Source organism: Coregonus lavaretus (genome assembly GCF_964263955.1).
Source record: "Coregonus lavaretus genome assembly, chromosome: 26".
Taxonomy (NCBI): Eukaryota; Metazoa; Chordata; class Actinopteri; order Salmoniformes; family Salmonidae; genus Coregonus; species Coregonus lavaretus.
Window position 1 is genome coordinate 32,880,163 of NC_140013.1, and position 23,799 is coordinate 32,903,961.

The 23,799-nt window shown below is 42.3% G+C and overlaps 1 protein-coding gene across 1 annotated transcript; it reads left to right on the top strand.

Annotated features, from left to right (window-relative positions):
• Nucleotides 1-17,266: 17,266 nt before the first annotated feature.
• On the top strand, nt 17,267-19,034 carry LOC311101442 (forkhead box protein L2-like; the record flags this gene model as incomplete). Its single annotated transcript, XM_084142589.1, has 1 exon — nt 17,267-19,034. The coding sequence occupies one exon, from the start codon at nt 17,267-17,269 to the stop codon at nt 18,182-18,184; it is 918 nt and encodes a 305-aa protein (XP_083998715.1). The 3' UTR covers nt 18,185-19,034.
• Nucleotides 19,035-23,799: the final 4,765 nt, after the last annotated feature.

Here is a 23,799-nt window from a genome sequence, read left to right on the forward strand (position 1 = left end):
GGTTTGGTAGATCAGACATACAGATTGTAGTTCTGGAGAGGTTTGGTAGGTCAGACAGATTGTAGTTATGGAGAGGTTTGGTAGGTCAGACAGATTGTAGTTCTGGAGAGGTTAGGTAGGTCAGACAGATTGTAGTTCTGGAGAGGTTTGGGCCACTGTGACATTGAGGTGGTGTACTGTATATGCTACAGGCTCTCACAGTCTCACGTCATCCATGTTTCTCAAACGTCAAATTTCAAAGTTGTTCCAAACGTAAAATGTTGAAGTCTTTAAGGTTAGTTTTAGGCATTAACTCCCAGTTTTTAAGGTTAGGGTTAAGTTTAGGCATTAACTCCGAAATTCTTAAGGTTAGGCATTATCTCTGAATAGTTAAAGTAAGAATTAAGATTTGGGATAGGCTTAAAACAAAAATATCAAGAACAACTTTCTATCACTGGATTTGAACATGCAACCTTTGGCACCAGAGGTAGGTCAGACAGATTGTAGTTCTGGAGAGGTTTGGTAGGTCAGCGACTGTAGTTCTGAAGAGGTTTGGTAGGTCAGACAGATTGTAGTTCTGGAGAGGTTTGGTAGGTCAGCGACTGTAGTTCTGGAGAGGTTTGGTAGGTCAGACAGATTGTAGTTCTGGAGAGGTTTGGTAGGTCAGACAGATTGTAGTTCTGGGGAAGTTTGGTAGGTCAGACAGATTGTAGTTCTGGAGAGGTTTGGTAGGACAGCGACTGTAGTTCTGGAGAGGTTTGGTAGGTCAGCAACTATAGTTCTGGAGAGGTTTGGTAGGTCAGACAGATTGTAGTTCTGGAGAGGTTTGGTAGGTCAGACAGATTGTAGTTCTGGGGAAGTTTGGTAGGTCAGACAGATTGTAGTTCTGGAGAGGTTTGGTAGGTCAGACAGATTGTAGTTCTGGGGAAGTTTGGTAGGTCAGACAGATTGTAGTTCTGGAGAGGTTTGGTAGGACAGCGACTGTAGTTCTGGAGAGGTTTGGTAGGTCAGCAACTATAGTTCTGGAGAGATTTGGTAGGTCAGACAGATTGTAGTTCTGGAGAGGTTTGGTAGGTCAGACAGATTGTAGTTCTGGAGAGGTTTGGTAGGTCAGACAGATTGTAGTTCTGGAGAGGTTTGGTAGGTCAGACAGATTGTAGTTCTGGAGAGGTTAGGTAGGTCAGACAGATTGTAGTTCTGGAGAGGTTAGGTAGGTCAGACAGATTGTAGTTCTGGAGAGGTTTGGGCCACTGTGACATTGAGGTGGTGTACTGTATATGCTACAGGCTCTCACAGTCTCACGTCATCCATGTTTCTCAAACGTCAAATTTCAAAGTTGTTCCAAACGTAAAATGTTGAAGTCTTTAAGGTTAGTTTTAGGCATTAACTCCCAGTTTTTAAGGTTAGGGTTAAGTTTAGGCATTAACTCCAAAATTCTTAAGGTTAGGCATTATCTCTGAATAGTTAAAGTAAGGATTAAGATTTGGGATAGGCTTAAAACAAAAATATCAAGAACAACTTTCTATCACTGGATTTGAACATGCAACCTTTGGCACCAGAGGTAGGTCAGACAGATTGTAGTTCTGGAGAGGTTTGGTAGGTCAGCGACTGTAGTTCTGAAGAGGTTTGGTAGGTCAGACAGATTGTAGTTCTGGAGAGGTTTGGTAGGTCAGCGACTGTAGTTCTGGAGAGGTTTGGTAGGTCAGACAGATTGTAGTTCTGGAGAGGTTTGGTAGGTCAGACAGATTGTAGTTCTGGAGAGGTTTGGTAGGTCAGACAGATTGTAGTTCTGGGGAAGTTTGGTAGGTCAGACAGATTGTAGTTCTGGAGAGGTTTGGTAGGACAGCGACTGTAGTTCTGGAGAGGTTTGGTAGGTCAGCAACTATAGTTCTGGAGAGGTTTGGTAGGTCAGACAGATTGTAGTTCTGGAGAGGTTTGGTAGGTCAGACAGATTGTAGTTCTGGGGAAGTTTGGTAGGTCAGACAGATTGTAGTTCTGGAGAGGTTTGGTAGGACAGCGACTGTAGTTCTGGAGAGGTTTGGTAGGTCAGCAACTATAGTTCTGGAGAGGTTTGGTAGGTCAGACAGATTGTAGTTCTGGAGAGGTTTGGTAGGTTAGACATACTATAGTTATGGAGAGGTGTGGTAGATCAGACAGACAGATTGTAGTTCTGGAGAGGTTTGGTAGGTCAGACAGATTGTAGTTCTGGAGAGGTTAGGTAGGTCAGACAGATTGTAGTTCTGGAGAGGTTTGGGCCACTGTGACATTGAGGTGATGAACTGTATATGCTACAGGCTCTCACAGTCTCACGTCATCCATGTTTCTCAAACGTCAAATTTCAAAGTTGTTCCAAACGTAAAATTTTGACGTCTTTAAGGTTAGTTTTAGGCATTAACTCCCAGTTTTTAAGGTTAGGGTTAAGTTTAGGCATTAACTCCGAAATTATTAAGGTTAGGCATTAACTCTGAATGGTTAAAGTAAGGATTAAGTTTTGGGATAGGCTTAAAACAAAAATATCAAGAACAACTTTCTATCACTGGATTTGAACATGCAACCTTTGGCACCAGAGGCAGATGCTTATGCCCATCTGGATTCCCCGTCCACAATGCCCTAACAAAACCGAAACCTAATTGAAGGTAACAGCTCTCACTGTTGCCCCTAGTGGCCGGTTTCCACATCATCTCCCGACGTCCTCAGACATGGATGGACGTTGAATACTGACTTGTATCACGGATGACCTGGCTGGTATACATATATACTGATATTTCTGTTGGGCTGATTTGAGCAATTCACTATTGTTTACTCTTGAGTACTTGAGAAGGCCTGTCAATGTGCTTTCTTAGTGCACACTGTTTCCCCTCTCTGTGTGTTTTTCAGTTACTTCAAATGTCAGTTACATCATTGTTTTTGAGCCAGCACCATACCACCCTGCATCCCACTGCTGACTTGCCTCTGAAGCTAAGCAGGCTTGTTCCTGGATGGAAGACCTGATGCTGCTGGAAGTGGTGTTGGAGGGCCAGTAGGAGGCACTCATTCCTCTGGTCTAAAAAAAAACATTGCAATGCCCCAGGGCAGTAATTGGGGACATTGCCCTGTGGAGGATGCTGTCTTTCGGATGGAACGTTAAATGGGGGTCCTGACTTTCTGTGGTCACTCAAGATCCCATGGCACTTATCGTAAGAGTAGGGGTGTTAACCCCGGTGTCCTGGCTAAATTCCCAATCTGACCCTCATACCATCATGGCCACCTAATCATCCCCAGCTTCCAATTGGCACATTCATCCCTCTCCTCTCCCCTGTAACTATTCCCCAGGCTGTTGCTGTAAATGAGAATGTGTTCTCAGTCAACTTACCTGGTAAAATAAAAAATACTTTTTTATCTGCTGGCAGCACAGCACTAACAGATGCTAACTAATGCTGCAGTGTGTGGTGGGTCAATCAAAACGACTATCATTAGCAGAGTAGCGTAGCATCCTCCCCTACCTACTAAATTAGGATGGGTTAATGAATAATGAACGATGGATGAATAACCTGTCAATCGAGGAGAGAGGTAGAGAGAAACAGAGAGACAGAGAAATAGTCTGAGAGAGAGAGAGAGAGAGAGAGAGAGAGAGAGAGAGAGAGAGAGAGAGAGAGAGAGAGAGAGAGAGAGAGAGAGAGAGGGAGGGAGGGAAGGAGGGAGGGAGGGAGGGAGGGAGGGCCGGCCGGCCAGCTGGTGGACCCAGTCAGGACTTATAGAGGCTGTGTTTCTCGTTGGTCTCTATCAGTGGAGTAGGGAGATAACATCTCTTACCTTATTCACAGCCACCCACATGCACTCTGAGCTATTGTACAGTGGCAAGGTAGCATGCTGGAGAGAAAAAAAGTATGGTTACTCTGGCAACCCCAGGTTTTGTGTGTGTGTGTGTGTGAGAGAGAGAGAGAGCGAGAGAGAGAGAGAGAGAGAGATAGTAGACACAGAGTATAAGCAGAGAGCACAGATAAAGTATAACATTGTAGAGTAACTCTTGTAACTTGGCAACAATGAGGCAAGGTAGTGGGTGGGATATGAGGAAAGTGAGTATGAAGGGTAGGTGGGGGGGTATTCTGATTCGGAGGGTAGAGCTAGAGGCAGGCCCCAATATCCTCACTAACCCCAGCCACAGACAGACAGACCACCTATGTAGAATGAACCCAGTCTTACCCACCTGACTGTATCTTTCTGGTTCTGCACCATTAACGCTCAACTGTTCACACACATCTCAACTGTGAAGGTCAACACATTCAAGTTTGATTCCAGACGTCTTTTCCCTTATGTCATTCAACGTTTAATCCTCTTTTTGTATTTGTATTTATTATGGATCCCCATTAGCTGCTGCCAAGGCAGCAGCTACTCTTCCTGGGGTTCAGCAAAATTAAGGCAGTTTTACAGTTTAAAAACATTACAATACATTCACAACAGATTTCACAACATATTAAGGGTGTGCCCTCATGCCTCTACTCTACTACCACATATCTATAACACAAAATCCATGTGTACATGTATGTATAGTGTGTATTTTATCGTGTGTTTGTATGCATGTGTCTATGTGTGTGTTGCTTCACAGTCCCCGCTGTTCCATAAGGTGTATTTTTATCTGTTTTTTAAATCTAATTTTACTGCTGACATGAGTTACTTGATGTGGAATAGAGTTCCATGTAGTCATGGCACTATGTAGTACTGTGCGCCTCCCATAGTTTGTTCTTGACTTGTGGACTGTGAAGAGACCTCTGGTGGCATGTATTGTTGGGTATGCATGGGTGTCCGTGCTGTGTGCCAGTAGTTCAAACAGACAGCTCGGTTCACTCAACATGTCAATGCCTCTCACAAATACAATTAGTGATGAAGTCAATCTCTCCTCCACTTTGAGCCAGGAGAGATTGACATGCATATTATTAATGTTAGCTCTCCAAGTAATTTAGTCTCCTCAACTTGATCAATTTCCACATTATTCATTACAAGATTTAGTTGAGGTTTAGGGTTTGGTAAATGATTTGTCCCAAATACAATGCTTTCAGTTTTTGAAATATTTAGGACTAACTTATTCCTTGCCACCCATTCTGAAACGAACTACAGCTCTTTGTTAAGTGTTGCTGTCATTTCAGCCGCTATGGTAGCTGATGTGTATAGTGTTGAGTCATCCGCATACATAGACACTCTGGCTTTACTCAAAGCCAGTGGCACGTCATTAGTATAGATCGAAAAAAGTAAGGGGCCTAGACAGCTGCCCTGGGGAATTCCTGATTCTACCTTGATTTTGTTAGAGAGGCTTTCATTAAAGAACACCCTCTGTGTTCTGTTAGACAGGTAATTATTTATCCACAATATAGCAGGGGGTGTAAAGCCATAACAAATAAATTTTTCCAGCAACAGACTATGATCGATAATGTCAAAAGCCGCACTGAAGTCTAACAAAACAGCCCCCACAATCTTTTTATCATCAATTTCTCTCAGCCAATCATCAGTCATTTGTGTACGTGCTGTGCTTGTTGAATGTCCTTCCCTATAAGCGTGCTGAAAGTCTGTTGTCAATTTGTTTACTGTGAAATAGCATTTTATCTGGTCATACACCATTTTTTCCAAAAGTTTACTAAGGTTTGGTAACAGGCTGATTGGTCTGCTATTTGAGCCAGTTAAGGGGGCTTTACTATTGTTAGGTAGGGGAATAACTTTTGCTTCCCTCCAGGCCTGAGGGCACACACTAGTATGCTTAAATTGAAGATATGGCAAATAGGAGTGACAATATCGTCCGCTATTATCCTCAGTAAATGTCCATCCAAGTTGTCAGACCCCGGTGGCTTGTCATTGTTGTTCGACAATAATAATTTTTCCACCTCTTCCACACTTACTTTACGGAATTCAAAATTACAATGCTTGTCTTTCATAATTTGGTCAGATATACTTGGAATTGTAGTGTCAGCGTTTGTTGCAGGCATGTCATGCCTAAGTTTGCTAATCTTGCCAATGAAAAAATAATTAAAGTAGTTGGCAATATCAGTGGGTTTTATGATGAATGAGCCATCTGATTCAATGAATGATGGAGCGGAGTTTGCCTTTTTACCCAAAATTCCATTTAAAATGCTCCAAAGCTTTTTTACTATCATTCTTTATGTAATTTATCTTTATTTCATAGTGTAGTTTCTTCTTCTTTTTATTCAGTTTAGTCACATGATTTCTCAATTTGCAGTACGTTTGCCAATCGGTTGTACAGCCAGACCTATTTGCCATCTCTTTTGTCTCATCCCTCTCAACCAGGGACGGCTTGTTCAATAGGGCGATATGGGCGACGCACTGCCAAACGGGAAAAGGAAGGGATTTTTTTTCTAATCAATTATATCACGGCAACAGCAGTTATCAGTGTTCACGTCTGATCTGCCAGCCACTAAATGTCAAATCAGGCTAAAGTCGTGCTTCAAATGGCCCCGCCCGTTTTTTGGGCGATTTCAGTCAGGTTGAAAATCGCCCAGAAGTCTCTCATAGCCTGTCATGTAAAATCTATTTTTTTCACATTTCAAAGCTTTCAATACATTCTCTATGGGTGTCTGTGGGCATGCACTTACGCGCTTTCGTCATACGTGACGTAACGTTGAACGTAACTAAGACAATGGCGGCTAGCAGCGTCTATGTTGCGACCTGCAGTGTGGCGTTATTTTATGTTTTTAATTTGTAGACTTAGTTTACAAACATTCTGCAAACATTCTGCTTTGGACGGATCTTCGGTTTTGGACTGATCTTGTTGATCGTGTACATACCCGCTACGAACGGACTAAATAATGAAAACGCTGCTGGCAGCGGAATCCCAATACAGCTGGGAGACTTGGCTGGATGACAGAGTCCCGGACAGAGAGGTGGAGCCGGCCGGCTTCACCCTGGTCAGAGCGGACCGCGATCCTGGTAAGAGAGCGACTCTGTACCCCGACATTGAACTGCTTTCTGTGTCATTGAACCTTACTATTGTTGATAAAACAAGTTTACTGGAGAACGGAGACCAAGTAGAGACTTTTGGACAAGGTGGATAATTGTATAATATAAGGCAGTTTATTCAGAGGTAAAGATATCTGGAATCGCGTGCACGGACCCGTTCGTCAAACTCGTAGGGAGTTTATCAGAAGAGCCCCTAAACATTGTGTGCTGACATTTTATACAATAAAATGAAGTAGGTTGAATCTAGTAGTTCTGATCTTCTGATTGGTCCTGATGAGTTGGGCGAGGTCACCTCCAGGCTAGTGTCACTGTTGCATTGGCTCTGAGTCGGGTTCTCTGTCTTCAGATGTTCAGCCTAAGAGAAGAGGATTTGTGTGTGTGTGTGTGTGTTTGTTATCAGTGTGTGTGTGTGTGTGTGTGTGTGTGTGTGTGTGTGTGTGTGTGTTTGTTATCAGTGATGATGTGTGTGTGTGTGTGTGTGTGTGTGTTTATCAGTGATGATGTGTGTGTGTGTGTGTGTGTGTGTGTGTGTGTGTGTGTGTGTGTGTGTGGGTGTGTGTGTGTGTGTCCTCAGGGCAAGAACTCGTGAGTTGGAAGAACTGAGAGACCTATGGCGTGGGTGTTATCCTTAGCCACCTGCTGACAAGGCTGACAAGATAGGACTCTTGTTCATTGTATTGAATACAAAGGCCCAACACAAAATGGGTCATGCACAAGATTTTAGTCAGACCAAGCTATAACATTATATATTTACTACGACAGTACATTCAACCAAAAGCTAATATAACAAAGGCATCAGAGATTATTTATAATCTGTCACAGAAACTGGAATCCATCTCCCCAGATCAGTCAATAAATGCTTCTGGTATTGACTTATATGCTGCCCCTGTCTTCATGTTGTTGCTGGACATATCTTTTTTAAAATGTGTGTAGGTCACCTAAATCATCAGAAAAATTGCCCCTCCTGAGAATTTTTTCAGGAGCCGCCACTGCTCTCAACCATACCATTTTTCTTTTCAATTCCTCATCAATCCACGGGGATTGAACAGTTTTTAGCTGTGTGTTTTTGCATTGAGACATCAGAACAATGTGGTCAGTTTGTAGTTTGTGTTGACACTAAGCCAGAGAGAGAGGGAGTGAGTTGTGTGGGTTGTAAAATTGCCGTTGTTTGAGTTCTGTCGGCTGATTCCTGTCAAACAGTAGCTTTAATCTGTCTTCAGGGTGTCTGTCGGCAGCCATGTTTGTTTGGTCAGAGAAGTAGTGCTACCTGGGTAATTACCTCTAACAAAGTGGCTTGTTTTGATTTGGTCTGGAATCTAATTCCATCGGATATGATGAGGAAAAGTGTTGAGTTTTTTTAAAACTCTTGTTGGGTTGTGAAGATTTGAATGTTATTCCGACTTGACGGGTGTGTTTGGAAGGTTAGCCTTGTGAAAGGTGAGTTTTAATGCTTTAAATTGTAATTAGCTTTTTTTTTGGAAGGTGAGGCTGCTTCTCTCTCTCATACACACTCACACACACACACACACACACACCTCACACACATCTAACACACACACATACCTCACACACATCTAACACACACACATACCTCACACACATCTAACACACACACATACCTCACACACATCTAACACACACACATACCTCACACACATCTAACACACACACATACCTCACACACATCTAACACACACACATACCTCACACACATCTAACACACACACATACCTCACACACATCTAACACACACACACACCTCACACACATCTAACACACACACACACCTCACACACATCTAACACACACACATTCCTCACACACATCTAACACACACACACACACCTCACACACATCTAACACACACACATACACTCACACACACACACAAATGCACACACTCACAATGATTTCCTCAAACATAACCTTATCTTACTCTCTCTCACACAAACACACACATATACACATACACACACACACACACACACACATTCGCTCCTGTGAGTCATTTAGGCCCTGGCCCCGGTTCAAGAAAGCCTCAAAGAGAATCTTGTTGGCAGGAGGCTCCAGCGCTTCACCTCTCAGCAGAGGTTAGCAGGAACACATTGTCTCTCTCCCCTCCCCTCTTCTCCTCTCCTCTCCTCTCCCCTCCTCTCCCCTCCTCTCCTCTCTTCTCCTCTCGTCCGTCACAATGGTTCGATCATCTGTTGTTTTACACCATAGAGGAATAGGAATGCAGCTCATAGACCTAGGCAGAGGTCAACCAATAGAATAGAATAGATACTTTACTGTCCGAGCAGCAGTCCCTTTGCGGCATTACTGTCAGGTTACTATAAAGACTACAGGCTTGTTAGTTAATAAGAGAGTGATGGATGATATTAATGAGACAGCAGGGCAGGGGAGAGCAGGCAGAGCAGGGGAGAGGGGCTTAGTGCTTCCCATTGGCTCCCCCTGGGCGATAAGAAAGACAAACACACAACGCCACTATAATACACCACAGCCACCTTCCGCTCAGGGTGAAGGACAGGGGAAAGAGGAGGCATGGAGGAGGGGGGCTCCTTCATCATTTTTGACAATGATCTGTGTGTTGGAAAGGGGGATTTACAAAGTAAGGAAGTCCCCCCACCCTTTTTTTAAACACATTTTCTCTCTTAAAACAGACTGACACAAGAACACACACACAGACACTAGTTATTTGAGTTTTGAGGTGGAAACGGGGTATAGCGTGTGTGTGTGTGTGTGTGTGTGTGTGTGTGTGTGTGTGTGTGTGTGTGTGTGTGTGTGTGTGTGTGTGTGTGTGTGTGTGTGTGTGTGTGTGTGTGTGTGTGTGTGTGTGTGTGTGTGTCTACTAGACAGTGTGTACGCACTGTGTGTCTACTCCTCTCATGCCCCCGTCCCCTCAACCTCCCAAAGCTTAATCCATGTGGGGAGGTAGAGGGGGTAGAGGGAGGATAACAGGGGGGAGGTAGAGGGGGGTAGAGGGAGGATAACAGGGGGGAGGTAGAGGGGGGGTAGAGGGAGGATAACGGGGGAGGTAGAGTGGGGGTAGAGGGAGGATAACGGGGGAGGTAGAGGGGGTAGAGGGAGGATAACAGTTGGGAGGTAGAGGGGGGGTAGAGGGAGGATAACAGGGGGGAGGTGGAGGGGGTAGAGGGAGGATAACAGTTGGGAGGTAGAGGGGGGGTAGAGGGAGGATAACAGTTGGGAGGTAGAGTGGGGGTAGAGGGAGGATAACAAGGGGGAGGTAGAGTGGGGTAGAGGGAGGATAACAATTGGGAGGTAGAGGGGGGTAGAGGGAGGATAACAGTTTGGAGGTAGAGTGGGGGTAGAGGGAGGATAACAGTTGGGAGGTAGAGGGAGGATAACAGGGGGGAGGTAGAGGGGGTAGAGGGAGGATAACAGTTGGGAGGTAGAGTGGGGTTAGAGGAAGGATAACAGGGGGGAGGTAGCGGGGGGTAGAGGGAGGATAACAGGGGGGAGGTAGAGGGGGGTAGAGGGAGGATAACAGTTGGGAGGTAGAGTGGGGGTAGAGGAAGGATAACAGGGGGAGGTAGAGGGGGTAGAGGGAGGATAACAGGGGGGATGTAGAGGGGGGTAGATGGAGGATAACAGGGGGGAGGTAGAGGGGGTGTAGAGGGAGGATAACAAAGGGGAGGTAGAGTGAGGTAGAGGGAGGATAACAATTGGGAGGTAGAGGGGGGTAGAAGGAGGGTAACAGGGGGAGGTAGAGGGGGGTAGAGGGAGGATAACAGTTGGGAGGTAGGGGGGCAGAGGAAGAATAACAGGGGGGAGGTAGAGGGGGTAGAGGGAGGATAACAGGGGGGAGGTAGAGGGGGGTAGAGGGAGGATAACAGTTGGGAGGTAGAGGGGGGTAGAGGGAGGATAACAGTTGGGAGGTAGAGTGGGGGTAGAGGAAGGATAACAGGGGGAGGTAGAGGGGGGTAGAGGGAGGATAACAGGGGGGAGGTAGAGGGGGGTAGAGGGAGGATAACAGGGGGAGGTAGAGGGGGTGTAGAGGGAGGGTAACAGGGGGGAGGTAGAGGGGGTGTAGAGGGAGGATAACAGGGGGGAGGTAGAGGGGGTGTAGAGGGAGGATAACTGGGGGGAGGGTCCCTGTTTATTTGCTCTATCCTCTCTCTCTTCTTTCTGTGGAGGAAGAAGAGACACATTTGAGGCGCTGCATGTGGGTACATCCTTCTTTTTCATCCCATCCCCTTCTCCTGTCCTACATAAGGGCCCGAAAGGAGGCAGTATTTTGCTGATGTATCAATGCAGGCCAGCCAGCTACAAATGATCCACAGTAACCCAATGAGATCAAACTGGGAGAACCAGGGGGGCTCTCCTCCCCTTTCGGCCTACCCTGTGCAGATGCACCGACACTGTGATGGACCAGGTGACCCTCCTCCCCTACCCTGGAGGGGCTGATGGAGCAGGTTTTTTTGAGTAATTTCTGTTAATTTCTTATATCTGTCATAGTAAAAATGATTGTGTGCACACACACATATGAGGCACACACACATACACATGCATGCAAAAACACACTTTCACACACAAGCACTCTCAAATCCACACATACCTGCATCAAACAGTGAACTCATTCATGCTTTATATGATGTGATTTGCAGGGTGTGTTTTTGGTACAGATTACTCCAGAGACCCCAGCAACAAGGCCTGATTGAACAAACGAAAAGCACTCAAGCACCAATGACCTGAGGTGACCTACTTCACTTCATATCGGTATTTATCAGTCTCTATTAGAAATATAATACAACAACATAACGTTTCGAAATTTGTTTTTTCTCATTTCAGACTGAGAAACATTTAGTAAACAATGATCATTAAAAGAGAGTGCTTTTCTTGTTAGTTCAGATCAGGGTTGGTTTCATTTTATTTTCTACCACATTATGATATTCACTCACCAGTTATCGCAGCAAACTGGGAACATTCTCAGAACATCAGCTAAAATTCCCATTAAGTTTTAGTTGGTGTTTTATCTAACCATAGGATGGAAAAATAAGAATGTTTTTGATAACAAAATGTATTTTTTTTGTGTGAAAATGCTTTGACTGAAATATCCTTGGAATGTTCTCCTAACATTCGCTAAAATCTATAGCAACCACAGAACATTCCCCAAACATTCTCATTAGGTTTCCAGGTAAAGAACAGACGAAACTATTTTGCAAGAGAGACGTAGTACATTATCTATATTTCAATAGGCTACATGAATAGCTGACAGAATTTGGACTAACTGAAATGTATATTTTTCAGGTCGGTACAGCCTAGAAACCCTGATGGAGCAGCACTGTTACGCATCCTCCTTCCTTACAGAATGATGCATATTTTCTCCCACATGGCTCAAGGAACAGCCAAAAAAGTTTGTCACACGCAACTCAATATCCAAAGAAAACATCATACCTCGCCATAACCGCCGCAACAGAGATATGGCTTTGGCTGGTCACACACCAATACAGTTAACGCTTAAACGGTAAAAGGGGAAAGGGGGATCTGTGTCTTGGTTTTTAACTGATCCGATAGTAAAAGTTGTGAGGGATTTATTCGACATAAGATGTATAGAAATGCATAAATTATATATTTAAAATATCTGTTCTTCAATGGTTCAACAATTTGTCACATGTTTATAATAATGTATGCAGGTTAGATTAAATACCAAACAGTGCGCATAGCCTAATAATGCTCGACATTTCTATTCTTATAGGCTTAGCAATAACGGCTATGCATGGCCAGGTCTGAATGTGATGGCCAGATGCAGTATAACCCCACTGTGGGGGGAAAATGTTATTGCAGCAGTGAAATTAGTATAACAAATATTGATCGAGAATGAGTGAAAACGTATTATTATTATAAATCATATTATTATTATTATTAATGAGAACATAATTATAATTAACATAATTAATAAATTATGGGTATTGTTAACCACAATTACAAATACATATGTTTATAGACTACCCTATCCTAACCCTAATGTATGTCCTGTTCTCTTCAACTGGATACACTGCTACCAGTGCATGGCTTCACTCCGTGGGCTGTGACTCGGTGGGTTCGCCCCGGCCCGGTCCCCGGCCTGACCTGGCGGATCTCGTCCTCCGCATTCCTCCCGCGCACCCTATCATAAACATCCTCGCCTAGACCGAGGGCAGGAAGTGCGCGAGGACAGGAATTTAAGTCTTTCAAAGTGCATTAAAGCTGAGGGACCATTAAAAGATGTTGCTGCCATGTTCGGTTTGTTATCTTATAGTAGACCTGCAAACGGGCTTTGCGAAACGCACACACACACACACACACACACACACACACACAGAGAGAGAGAGAGAGAGAGAGAGACGAATTCATGGCTCTGTACATTTTGGGTGTTATTGTTATTTCTCTGTATCATTGTGGTGGTTGCCACTAATAATCGGATAGTTTATTATTATCGTTATTCATATTATTATTTTGACTACTATTTTTTATACTTACAGAAAACTGTAACAACCTCGGTGCATTTACGAGGTGATATATCATTACTGCAATTAAAGTGTCTGCAAAGCCGCAACAGAACCCTGTCAGCTGTGGAGTTGTTTTACATTGTATCTTTTTTATTACAGTAAGCGTTTATTCGCCGATGATTGTTGGGGATCAAGCGAGAATTTGAGAGGGATTTGTAGAGGGTGTGTATTTATCTAAGAACAAAACATAGGCTACCCTGTGTCTATCTCATGGCTCTCTCGTATTCTCTCTGTTGTACATCAGTGATAGGACTTCCTTGTCTATGGTTTATTGCGTGTCTGCTTTTTTTGTCCAGATCAATTTGTTCAATACCAATTGAATTGTTATTTTTGCTTAAACATTTGGTATTAGGCCTAGTTAATTCGTATTGATGTTACATAATTAAGTTTAATATTTGAACATATCCCTCACCAAATGACGAGTACCCATTGGTATTGAGAACTCCCGTTGAAAAGTCAGTCGTTGAAGAAAAATGAGGCCTGGTGTTTTAGACAGTATAGCCTAGCTTCAATACTATATCCAGAAGCTATACCCATCTTGCCCTCTACAACTATTCTCTTTCTGCACGTGGTATTGTGAATAAAAAATTACGCATGATCCCTTTGGTGCAATCTTGGTTCAATGACACTGTTAATTTGCCAGTGCGCCTAAACCATGGCTTGTAAAGGTTATAATAGGTGGATTAAAATTCTTCACCTTCTTTTGTCAACCAACAACTTTTTCCTTCGTTCTCTTTTATCCAATTTAAAACGTGATATAAAGAAAACAAGCGACAATCGAATTAACATTCTTCAGCGCGCTCTAAAGCCAAGCTATAGTTCAGGTTACACATTGGCCTCGCGCTAGCGGTGTTTACAGATTCTTAACATGTTTATTTACAGCTTGTTGTGACGTGACGCGCGTGACTGTGGCAGCCCGGGCCAGATGCAGCGCGCAGGTGAGCGAGGTGTGCCCGGGTAAAAGTCGACCGCTCCTGCAGTCGTTTGGAGTGAGTCTCAAGAAAGCGTCCAGAGTTTCAGTCAATAAAAGGTATGTATTATTGATTAAAATAATATTGTGTTATTCAGAAAAATGTAGTTGAAAATAGAAAGCATATTAAATGGCATTAATGGCTGATAAATACCTATAGGCCAGCACGTGGTTCCAATACAATATAACCTATTTTGCCAAGAGATTCCTTGTATCCATGCAGGGCATAGACAAGTCCTGACCTAGGCAACATACATGATTTATGTCACAGGAATGCTGAATAATGTGGTCCTCTGTAGCTCAATTGGTAGAGCATGGCGCTTGTAACGCCAGGGTAGTGGGTTCGATCCCCGGGACCACCTATACCTAAAAATGTATGCACGCATGACTGTAAGTGGATAAAAGCGTCTGCTAAATGGCATATTATTATTATTAAATATTCCAGTTTTAACAAGAAAAGTTATTGAAACAGATCTGCAGTTTTAGCCTTGAGTTTGAGACTTTGTTGCCTTTTAAGCATCGTTTTGAACATCGTTTTGTTTTCCTTCCCAAGTTGTTCCAAATGTTGTTGTTTTTTCGTTTTCTTTTCGATTTATTCAACTTTCTGAGCCATATGAGTAGGCCTACTGGTAGTCGAATGATGTTATTACAGTCGTTGATGTTATTGCGCAATAGGCATTACTGCCACTGTTGTTATTAATGATTGTTAAATAACAATATGATAATAACACAATTATTGACTGATAATATCTATGATTGTTGACCGTTCAGCAACTCCTCTTCTCTCTCTCTATTCGTGTTCCATATTCTAATCCTCGTGGACTTGGGCGCATTGGATCATGAAGAGACCACAGACTTTCTCCGCAACAATAAAGAGTAAACAACTCCCCAAATCACGAGGTATTACTAAACACACGCGCACTGTCATCACTGCCCAACAAAGGCTCTGGGTTTGTGGTGTCGTCTTTGTTTTCGCTCACGTAAAGACCACATCACCGCATCTGTGTCGCTTTGTTAAAGCAGCATGTCAATGAAGTATAGGCCTGTATTCACCTCGATTTTGAAAACAAAAATAAAACCAACAAACTGTATCCTTGACTTTTCATGTGTGTTTGCTATCCAAAATATATATTTGTAATCTTTGTGAAAACGAATGTTTGGGCATTTTGGTCAAATTATATCCCCAAACACATTTGAACTGACCATACAACACTTCCAAAATATGCAGCACTCCATGGATGTTTATAGCATATTTAGCATGATTTTGAAAGCATAATTATTTACAAAATACGTTCCTACACTTAGTAACTACATTTGGTGCCTTTTGACACACTCATACTCAAATCTAAGATTTGATAGGCCTATCTATGCATTGTAAGCCTATGATAGGCTATGTATGATAAGTCATTATTATTGTTATTTATATCTTTGCTATTTGTATAAATTGACACCCATTTAAAAAGTAACCACATAATGTATTCTATCGACGCTATCTGAACTAGACACAATTAAGCAGAGTAATATCTTTTCAGGATATGCTTTTCAGTCCAAAAACATAGGCTATGTGAAAAAGATAATCATGAACCTGAGAAAATTATTTATTTTAGGGCTGGAAACGGCCCACTCGGTGTCTTGTAGTAATTGCGCGCTGAGAGATGGTTGGCTCTCACCGCTGTTCAGCTGTTCCTCCGCAAGGAGAGCCGGGGCTTCTCTACAGCCGCCGGCCGGGCCTCAGACTGTGGGCCGGTGGCGGGTGATGACACACATGCCAATGCTGTTCCACCTGCGTCAGCTCTCATAGCACGGAAATACCATCCCGGAGAATGCCGATGGGACCCACATGGGTGGCCAGGGAAATGTATACCCCCTTCATACACCTCCATCACAATGCCTGCTAATTAAGCGGCACTATCAATCCAGGTTTTCTGCGGCTGCTGCGGACAAGCGGTCAGTAGCTAATGAGGCTTCAGCCGGAATGCAATAACATGTTGAGGTAAATCTGAGTGTATAGGCCGAGGCTATTTACTTAAAATAGCTGAAAATGTTATTTATATTAGGGCTACCTTGTTTTATCATTGGACGATATTGAAAATTGCAGTCAATGCAACAACAAAAAAAGATCAGTTATGAATAGACTATAGGCTATTATTTTGTACAAACTATAAGTCAACATAAATACAGGATGTAACAATTGGCTATTTTGTCAATCATAACTGTGTCCCATGCAACATTGACACGTGCTTTTTAATGGCATTGAAATTCACGAAATGAATTACAGTACCTTGAAATTCTCTTCCTCTTAATAATTTATTTTTGACACAAACTTTTCTCTAAGCTATTTTCCTATTCACTTGCAATGAGTGCTATCTTGTCTAAACCCCACTCTAACACGTGTTATTTTTGCAACGTGTGTGAACAGAAAAATTAATCATGTGAAGTGGGTAGACGAGAGATTCCTCACCACGCAGCCGTGGAACTCGTCCAATGCTCACAAATCAAAGAGCAGTACGTCGCACGACGCACTGGAGAGCCACGGCCGCTAGTAGGCCTACCGTCTGCCTGTGGAAAAAAAAATAGAAAAGGGCTGGGCTTAGAGAGGAATCAAACCACAACCTGGGCTGCGCCTCCATCACAAACCAGTTTGGAAGAAAGTATGTTCTAGAGGAGAGTCTAGTGCCTAACAAGTCACCAACTGTGGCTCAAAACACGGATTTCTCTGCGCGGTAAACGTTAAGGAGGCAGCCTCAGAGTTTTGTTTTGAAGTCCATTTTGAGGTGCTACGGCTAATATAATTTTCTGCAAGTGTAGTTAATCGCGTTTGTTGTTCTGTATTTGTGCTGTATTTGTTTTTGTTTTGGTGTGCGCAATGATGGCCACTTACCAAAACCCCGAGAATGACGCAATGGCCCTGATGGTCCACGACACCAACATGGCGAAGGATAAGGAGCGACCCAAAGAGGAACCGGTCCAGGAAAAGGGTTCGGAGAAAACGGACCCGTCTCAAAAACCACCGTATTCGTATGTGGCTCTCATTGCCATGGCCATCCGGGAGAGCACTGAGAAGCGCCTCACTCTGTCTGGTATTTACCAGTATATCATAACCAAATTCCCTTTCTACGAGAAAAACAAGAAAGGCTGGCAAAACAGTATCCGGCACAACTTGAGTCTGAATGAATGTTTCATCAAGGTTCCTCGTGAGGGAGGCGGCGAGAGAAAAGGGAATTACTGGACCCTTGACCCGGCGTGCGAGGACATGTTCGAGAAGGGAAACTACAGGAGGAGACGTAGAATGAAACGTCCCTTCAGACCTCCACCGACCCATTTCCAGCCCGGGAAATCCCTCTTCGGTGGTGATGGGTACGGCTACCTGTCCCCTCCAAAGTACCTGCAATCCAGCTTCATGAACAACTCGTGGTCGCTGGGCCAGCCGCCCACCCCGATGTCCTACACCTCCTGTCAGATGGCCAGTGGCAACGTGAGTCCCGTCAATGTGAAAGGACTGTCCGCTCCTTCCTCATACAACCCGTACTCCCGGGTGCAAAGCATGGGTCTCCCAAGCATGGTGAACTCTTATAACGGCATGAGCCATCACCACCACCCGCACGCTCACCATGCCCAGCAGCTGAGCCCGGCGACCGCTGCGCCGCCCCCGGTCTCCTCCAGCAACGGAGCGGGCCTGCAGTTCGCCTGCTCCCGCCAGCCTACCGAGCTCTCCATGATGCACTGTTCGTATTGGGATCACGAGAGCAAACACTCCGCGTTACACACGAGGATTGACATTTAGAGTTTACCAGAGGGCCACTTGTAAAATGGACTCTTGTGAGAGAAAGACAATAAGTCTATTCCTGTGTATTCAAACCAGAAAAAAAAGTATTTTTGAAGAGACAATACTATGACGGGCTCTTTTGATCCAAATAATGTACTGAAAATCCATATGGAAAGATATACAAGTGGGGATGCTGAGAGGATTTTCAAAAACTGGAAATTGTGAGAGTAAGAGGTCACGATTTGGCACGAGGTATAGCAGAGCTTTTGGGGCCATTTCGTGCGCCAATTGTTGCCTTGGCCAGAAGGCAACAGTGTGTTATAAACACTGTTATATGTTAGAAACATTTGTAAAATCCAACCAGTTCCCTATTCACGGGGATACAAATTCAAAAAATACAATTAATTGAAAACAAAATACACAAAACCCTCCCCCCTGTCTTGGAATTCAAAACATCACCTGAATGAGTGATACTTGAATTAGAACTACGTATTTGAACCAGTATCGTGTACTGAGCGGACACCAAGACAATGTGGAATGTGGATTATTTAGCCTGTCTTTAGTTTTTAGTTTTTTTACCGTTTCACAGTTCTTAATCTGGGTGCAGGTGAAGAGAGAGAGCACAGTCAGAAGGAGCAATACCAAAGATGTGTTACTTCTGGGGTCATTGACGTTATAGGCTTCGTGGCCTCTGATAGAGATGGTTTAGTTTCCGATAACATTCAGTCCAGTGCCAGTTTTTTTTTTACCTTTCTTGTTTTTTACAAACGTAATTATTTTTGTCTCATACATGTTGGGACCATGTTAAATTAGCACTTTTCCCTCTTTTTCTAGTTTTGTGAATTTCTTAATAAACTTGTATTTCTTTCAAAGTAAAACATTGGTCATGAATTAAGCCTTATTTGTGCAAAAACGGTATTATATAAACGTATTAGGCTTGCAACGTAGGCTTGGAACTAAATATTCCACAGATGAAGTTAACTGGAATTCTGTCCGTGAATGTTCTTCACTTAGGCCTAAACCCGAGTGTGTATTTTTTGTCTTGAAAATGCTAATGTTAAATTTCACTAATTTTATTATTTTTGACATGTAAATCCTTTGCGTAAAACGTCTCCAAATATCTAGCAGATGCGTAATAAGGCCTAATACTTTTGTACAGTTTAGCTAAAGTTTAGTTTACTGGGGAGTTGGTTGGATATTTCAGTTTTATACACAAAATATATATTCTTCCATTCGAAAGTAGTTTTGGGAAATGCCATTTAATTATAAACTATTAGAGCTGTTGAGCTATTAGACCTTAATGAAATGAAAACACAGCAGGGCCTACTCTGGGGACTTGCATGCATTACCAAATGAAACAGTGAACTTTTGCCTAATTAGAGTTACCAAATACGTCTAAGGCATCTCATTTGTCAGCAGAGTGCAACAATGGAAGAGAGAAAATCAAAGAAAAAGCTGTGCGTGTTTAGGAAGACGTGAACTTCTTAGAGGGTTTTTTGGCAGTCGTTGCTCCGAGGCCGAATGCTTAGGAGAAACAGATGCTGCAGAAGTTAAGGGTCGCCATCACAGTCATTCCATTTAATCATTATCCCCATATGATGTAGGCTAACGAACTTACATTATGTGTTTAAGCTAATTGGCTTCAGTTCAGTGGGCTTTTCCAAGGAGTATGAAGGGTTTTCTCTGTGTGTTTACCAACTTTTCATGCATAATTGCACAGTGGCACTTGATTATTTATATTGTATTATTATTATTATTATAAATTATTATTATTATGGCCTGTTATTATCATTCACAATAAGGTGAATTTGGTGAACCAAGGAGTTTGGCCATGGATGGATTCGAAATTATTTTGCCATCCACCCAAAACATGTTCGGTTACACTATGGAGTTGACCTTTAACCTTTACTGCAGGATTCTTATCTAAAGATTGACGTGGACTGACGTGTCATACACCTTGCTTGGCCATCAGTTGGGTTGTCCAGATATTCGAATAAATTAGCCTAATGCATTTTGGCCAAATAATTTCAACTTGAATAGCCTAGACCTGTATGGGCCTACCTGCAGGAAATCTAGCAAAGAAATCAATATTTGTATTCATTTTAGCTAAGACAATTCTTACAAATGAGCTAAGAGAAGCAACGTGTGAGTGGGCTGAGTTGAGCATAAAGTAATAGATGACACCATACTGTTTTCCAGCATATTTTGCTAAACGAACCATCAAAAATAAAATAAAACGTAGGCCTATAGGCAATATGTCGTGTCATGAAGGTTTAAAACCTACAGGCTACAAAACAATAGCATCAGTCTAGGTTGAAACGATGTTTCATGTTGATGCCTAAATTGCTGTAGTCTATCCACTGGAGAATGATGTTACAGCTTTACACACGTCTTTCCTTGTCGTTTTTGTCTGAACGTGCTGAATTAGACGTGCAATTTGACGGCTCGAATTAGACGAGCCGTTCCGAACCCGGGGGCAGTGACGCTCTTCAAAAGAGAGACGTGGTGACGAGTGAAACGCTTTCAATACACGTCTATTCTCAACTCTCTTCCACCTATTATCACTTTCACAACACTCAGGTTCACACTCACAAAGCTATCGGGTGACTATTGTACGGTTTAAAACGTTTTTACAATGACAATTTTTTTATTTAAATAAGGATTAACCATTTCATAATAGCATTTTAATTGTTTTGATTATTATGAATATCATTCATATCACTATTGCAGCTCTGAAACGAATTCCTTTTCAACAATTCTGCCATTATTTTACGATAGGCTGCTGATAGCACACTACCAGAACCCATTTGTGCTTTATTCTAGGTTTTCTCATATGGGGTCATAGGCTTCGTCATGCATTAGGCTCTTCTGAATGTGATGTCCACTTTCAGTGAGTTTGAGTTCGTGCCTTATTTTAGACTGACAAGATCCTTATGTGACCGTAGACAGCAATCTTGCAACAGTATATCATTCACCTTGATCCACCCTCCGCTCCATAGCAACTGTCAAACAACGTCCTTGGCCCCATCGCAGCGTCATTCATGACATACATATTTTACACTAACTATAGGTGAGAAATGGAGTAGTGGTAAGTCCAGCAGTGTTTGCAGCAGTTTAAATAGTAAATATTCTTTGTGGATTAATCCCAAAATAATTATGCTTGCTTACTAAACTAAATTGGCTAGTCACTTTGGCAATATGTGCATTATTCAGTTAAGTTCAAGAAAATGCAATTGTATTTAATTCCTAGCATAAAAAAACAATGGTTGGTAGGATTTTTAGTGGCATACAAGTTAACATAAGTTGCCATTCATATATCATAAGCAAATACTTGTTTGCTTTATATGCTTGTATGGATGCAAAAGTGGCGCGCACAGAGGATATTGCGACCCTTTCCTTAATTCGTTATTCATTGTGCGGGCACGGTGAGTCACGGAAAGAGCACCTGTCCTTGTCGTTTGTATGCTTGGATAATATGATTATGATGAGAATGCAACGCATGACTTATTGACCTACAGTATATAGTTTTCCCCGTTATAGTCTATGCCTTAAAGTCTATGCCATGTATATAAAGCCGTTTTATCCTACTTTCATCAGGTGCATGTTTATCAATAGGCCTAGTGCCACTTTTGCATTGTTTTACTTGCAGCTGAAGGGCCTTGGTTGAAATGAATGGTGTAATGTATTAGCCCACCTTTGTAATCACGTGTATGAGGCAAATTGTAGATACATGCAGCCCAACAGAAACCATAATTGTTAAAGGTTTTGGCTTTCTGTGTGGGCATATTCCATGACTTACATTTACATTTACATTTTAGTCATTTAGCAGACGCTCTTATCCAGAGCGACTTACAGTTAGTGAGTGCATACATTTTCATACTTGAGACTAGATTTGCATAAGAGCCTATGTGGAGTGTTGAACTCTGTATAGCATCCCTCGTTTAAGCATAGACGACCAAGCGACCAATTTGTGTAAGGATACATTTTCTTATTTTTTAACCTAAACAAATAGTCCTTTAATGTCTTGTGAATATCAGAGAACAAATCGCTTGGACCCACAAACGAAAGTCAATGCATTTAGCTATAGCCTAGAATGGAGTAAAAATGCGAAATGTGACATTTCATTAGTGACTGAAGCATGTTGTTTTAGCAGAAGCTAAATTCAACAAATCTTTGTCGGATATAAATAATAAAACAGGCAGCCTAACATGAGGAAGAATTCAACTCAATGTACTCTTATTAATAATAGAAGACCAAATTAATTAGGCCTAAAAATTAACCTATATATAATTCATCAAATTGCATAATGCTGTGCACTCTAATTCATATTTTTATTTAACTTGGGGAATAAAACTACCTCAGCAAAGAGTAAAAATAACAAACAGTAGTTGAAAGACATTAGTTGTTAGTTGTGCACTCATTCAAGCTCAGCGAAGCCAACTGGCGCTCCATCCCGTCTTCTACTGTGAATGGTCTGTCTCTCTGTTTAACGAGCTGGATTGAGCAGCGCGCGTGCAGCACCGTTCAGCGCTGCGCAGAGGGAGCGACAATGCAAGGTTGAAACGTAGGCCTAGCTGTATATATTTTCTGCTTCCTCACATTAATGTTTTGTAAACAACGAGGAGATAAGGACGCGTTTGAAAGGCCAGTGTATTCTAAACAAGCTTCTTAAAATAATAAATAAGCCTACAACGTTTCACGAAAAATAAGGCATGTTGTCAGCGAGCTGGTAGCCATTTTCGGAGATTAGCCTACATTTAGCCGATGGACATGTAGCCTATATCTTGCTTTGTCTATTTAACCAACTGAACATGTGAACATGTGAAATTATGAAATTCTTATATTATGATTATGATAGCCTATATTAGCACATGATAATAATAATAATTACATTTTTTACATTTTTACATTTTTTGTCATTTAGCAGACGCTCTTATCCAGAGCGACTTACAGTTATTTAGTGCATACATTTTTCATACTGGCCCCCGTGGAAAAACGAACCCACAACCCTGGCGTTGCAAGGGCCATGCTCTACCAAGTGAGCTACAGCAGATTAATTACAATTATTATTATTATTCTCATAGCTATGTTCAATATTCAAAGCACCATATTTATTAATTGTTACAATTCTACAGACAACATTCATGCTGATGATATGAGCAGGTACAGGATTCTGAGTACGTTTGAGTATAGGTATAGAGGAGCCGAACACGTCGCGTAAAAAATGGCCTTGCACATGCAATGGTAGAGTTGCGTTTTGTTTATTTACATTCGTTGATTATATTATTTGACAAAGACATGACCAATGCATTTTAGGCCTACTTTAGATGTTGCAATAGCTCTTTCTGTTTTAGTTTACTTTTAGTTTACAGTGCCTTCAGAAAGTATTCACACCCCTTGACTTTTTCCACATTTTGTTGGGTTACAGCCTGAATCGAAAATTGATTAAATTGAGATTTTTTTGTCACTGGCCTACACACAATACCCCATCATGTCAAATTGGACTTGGGTTTTTTTTTGTAGTAAAAATTAATTAAACATGAAAAGCTTAAATGTCTTGAGTCAGTAAGTATTCAACCCCTTTGTTATGACAAGCCTAAATAAGTTCAGGAGTAAAAATGTGCTTAAGAAGT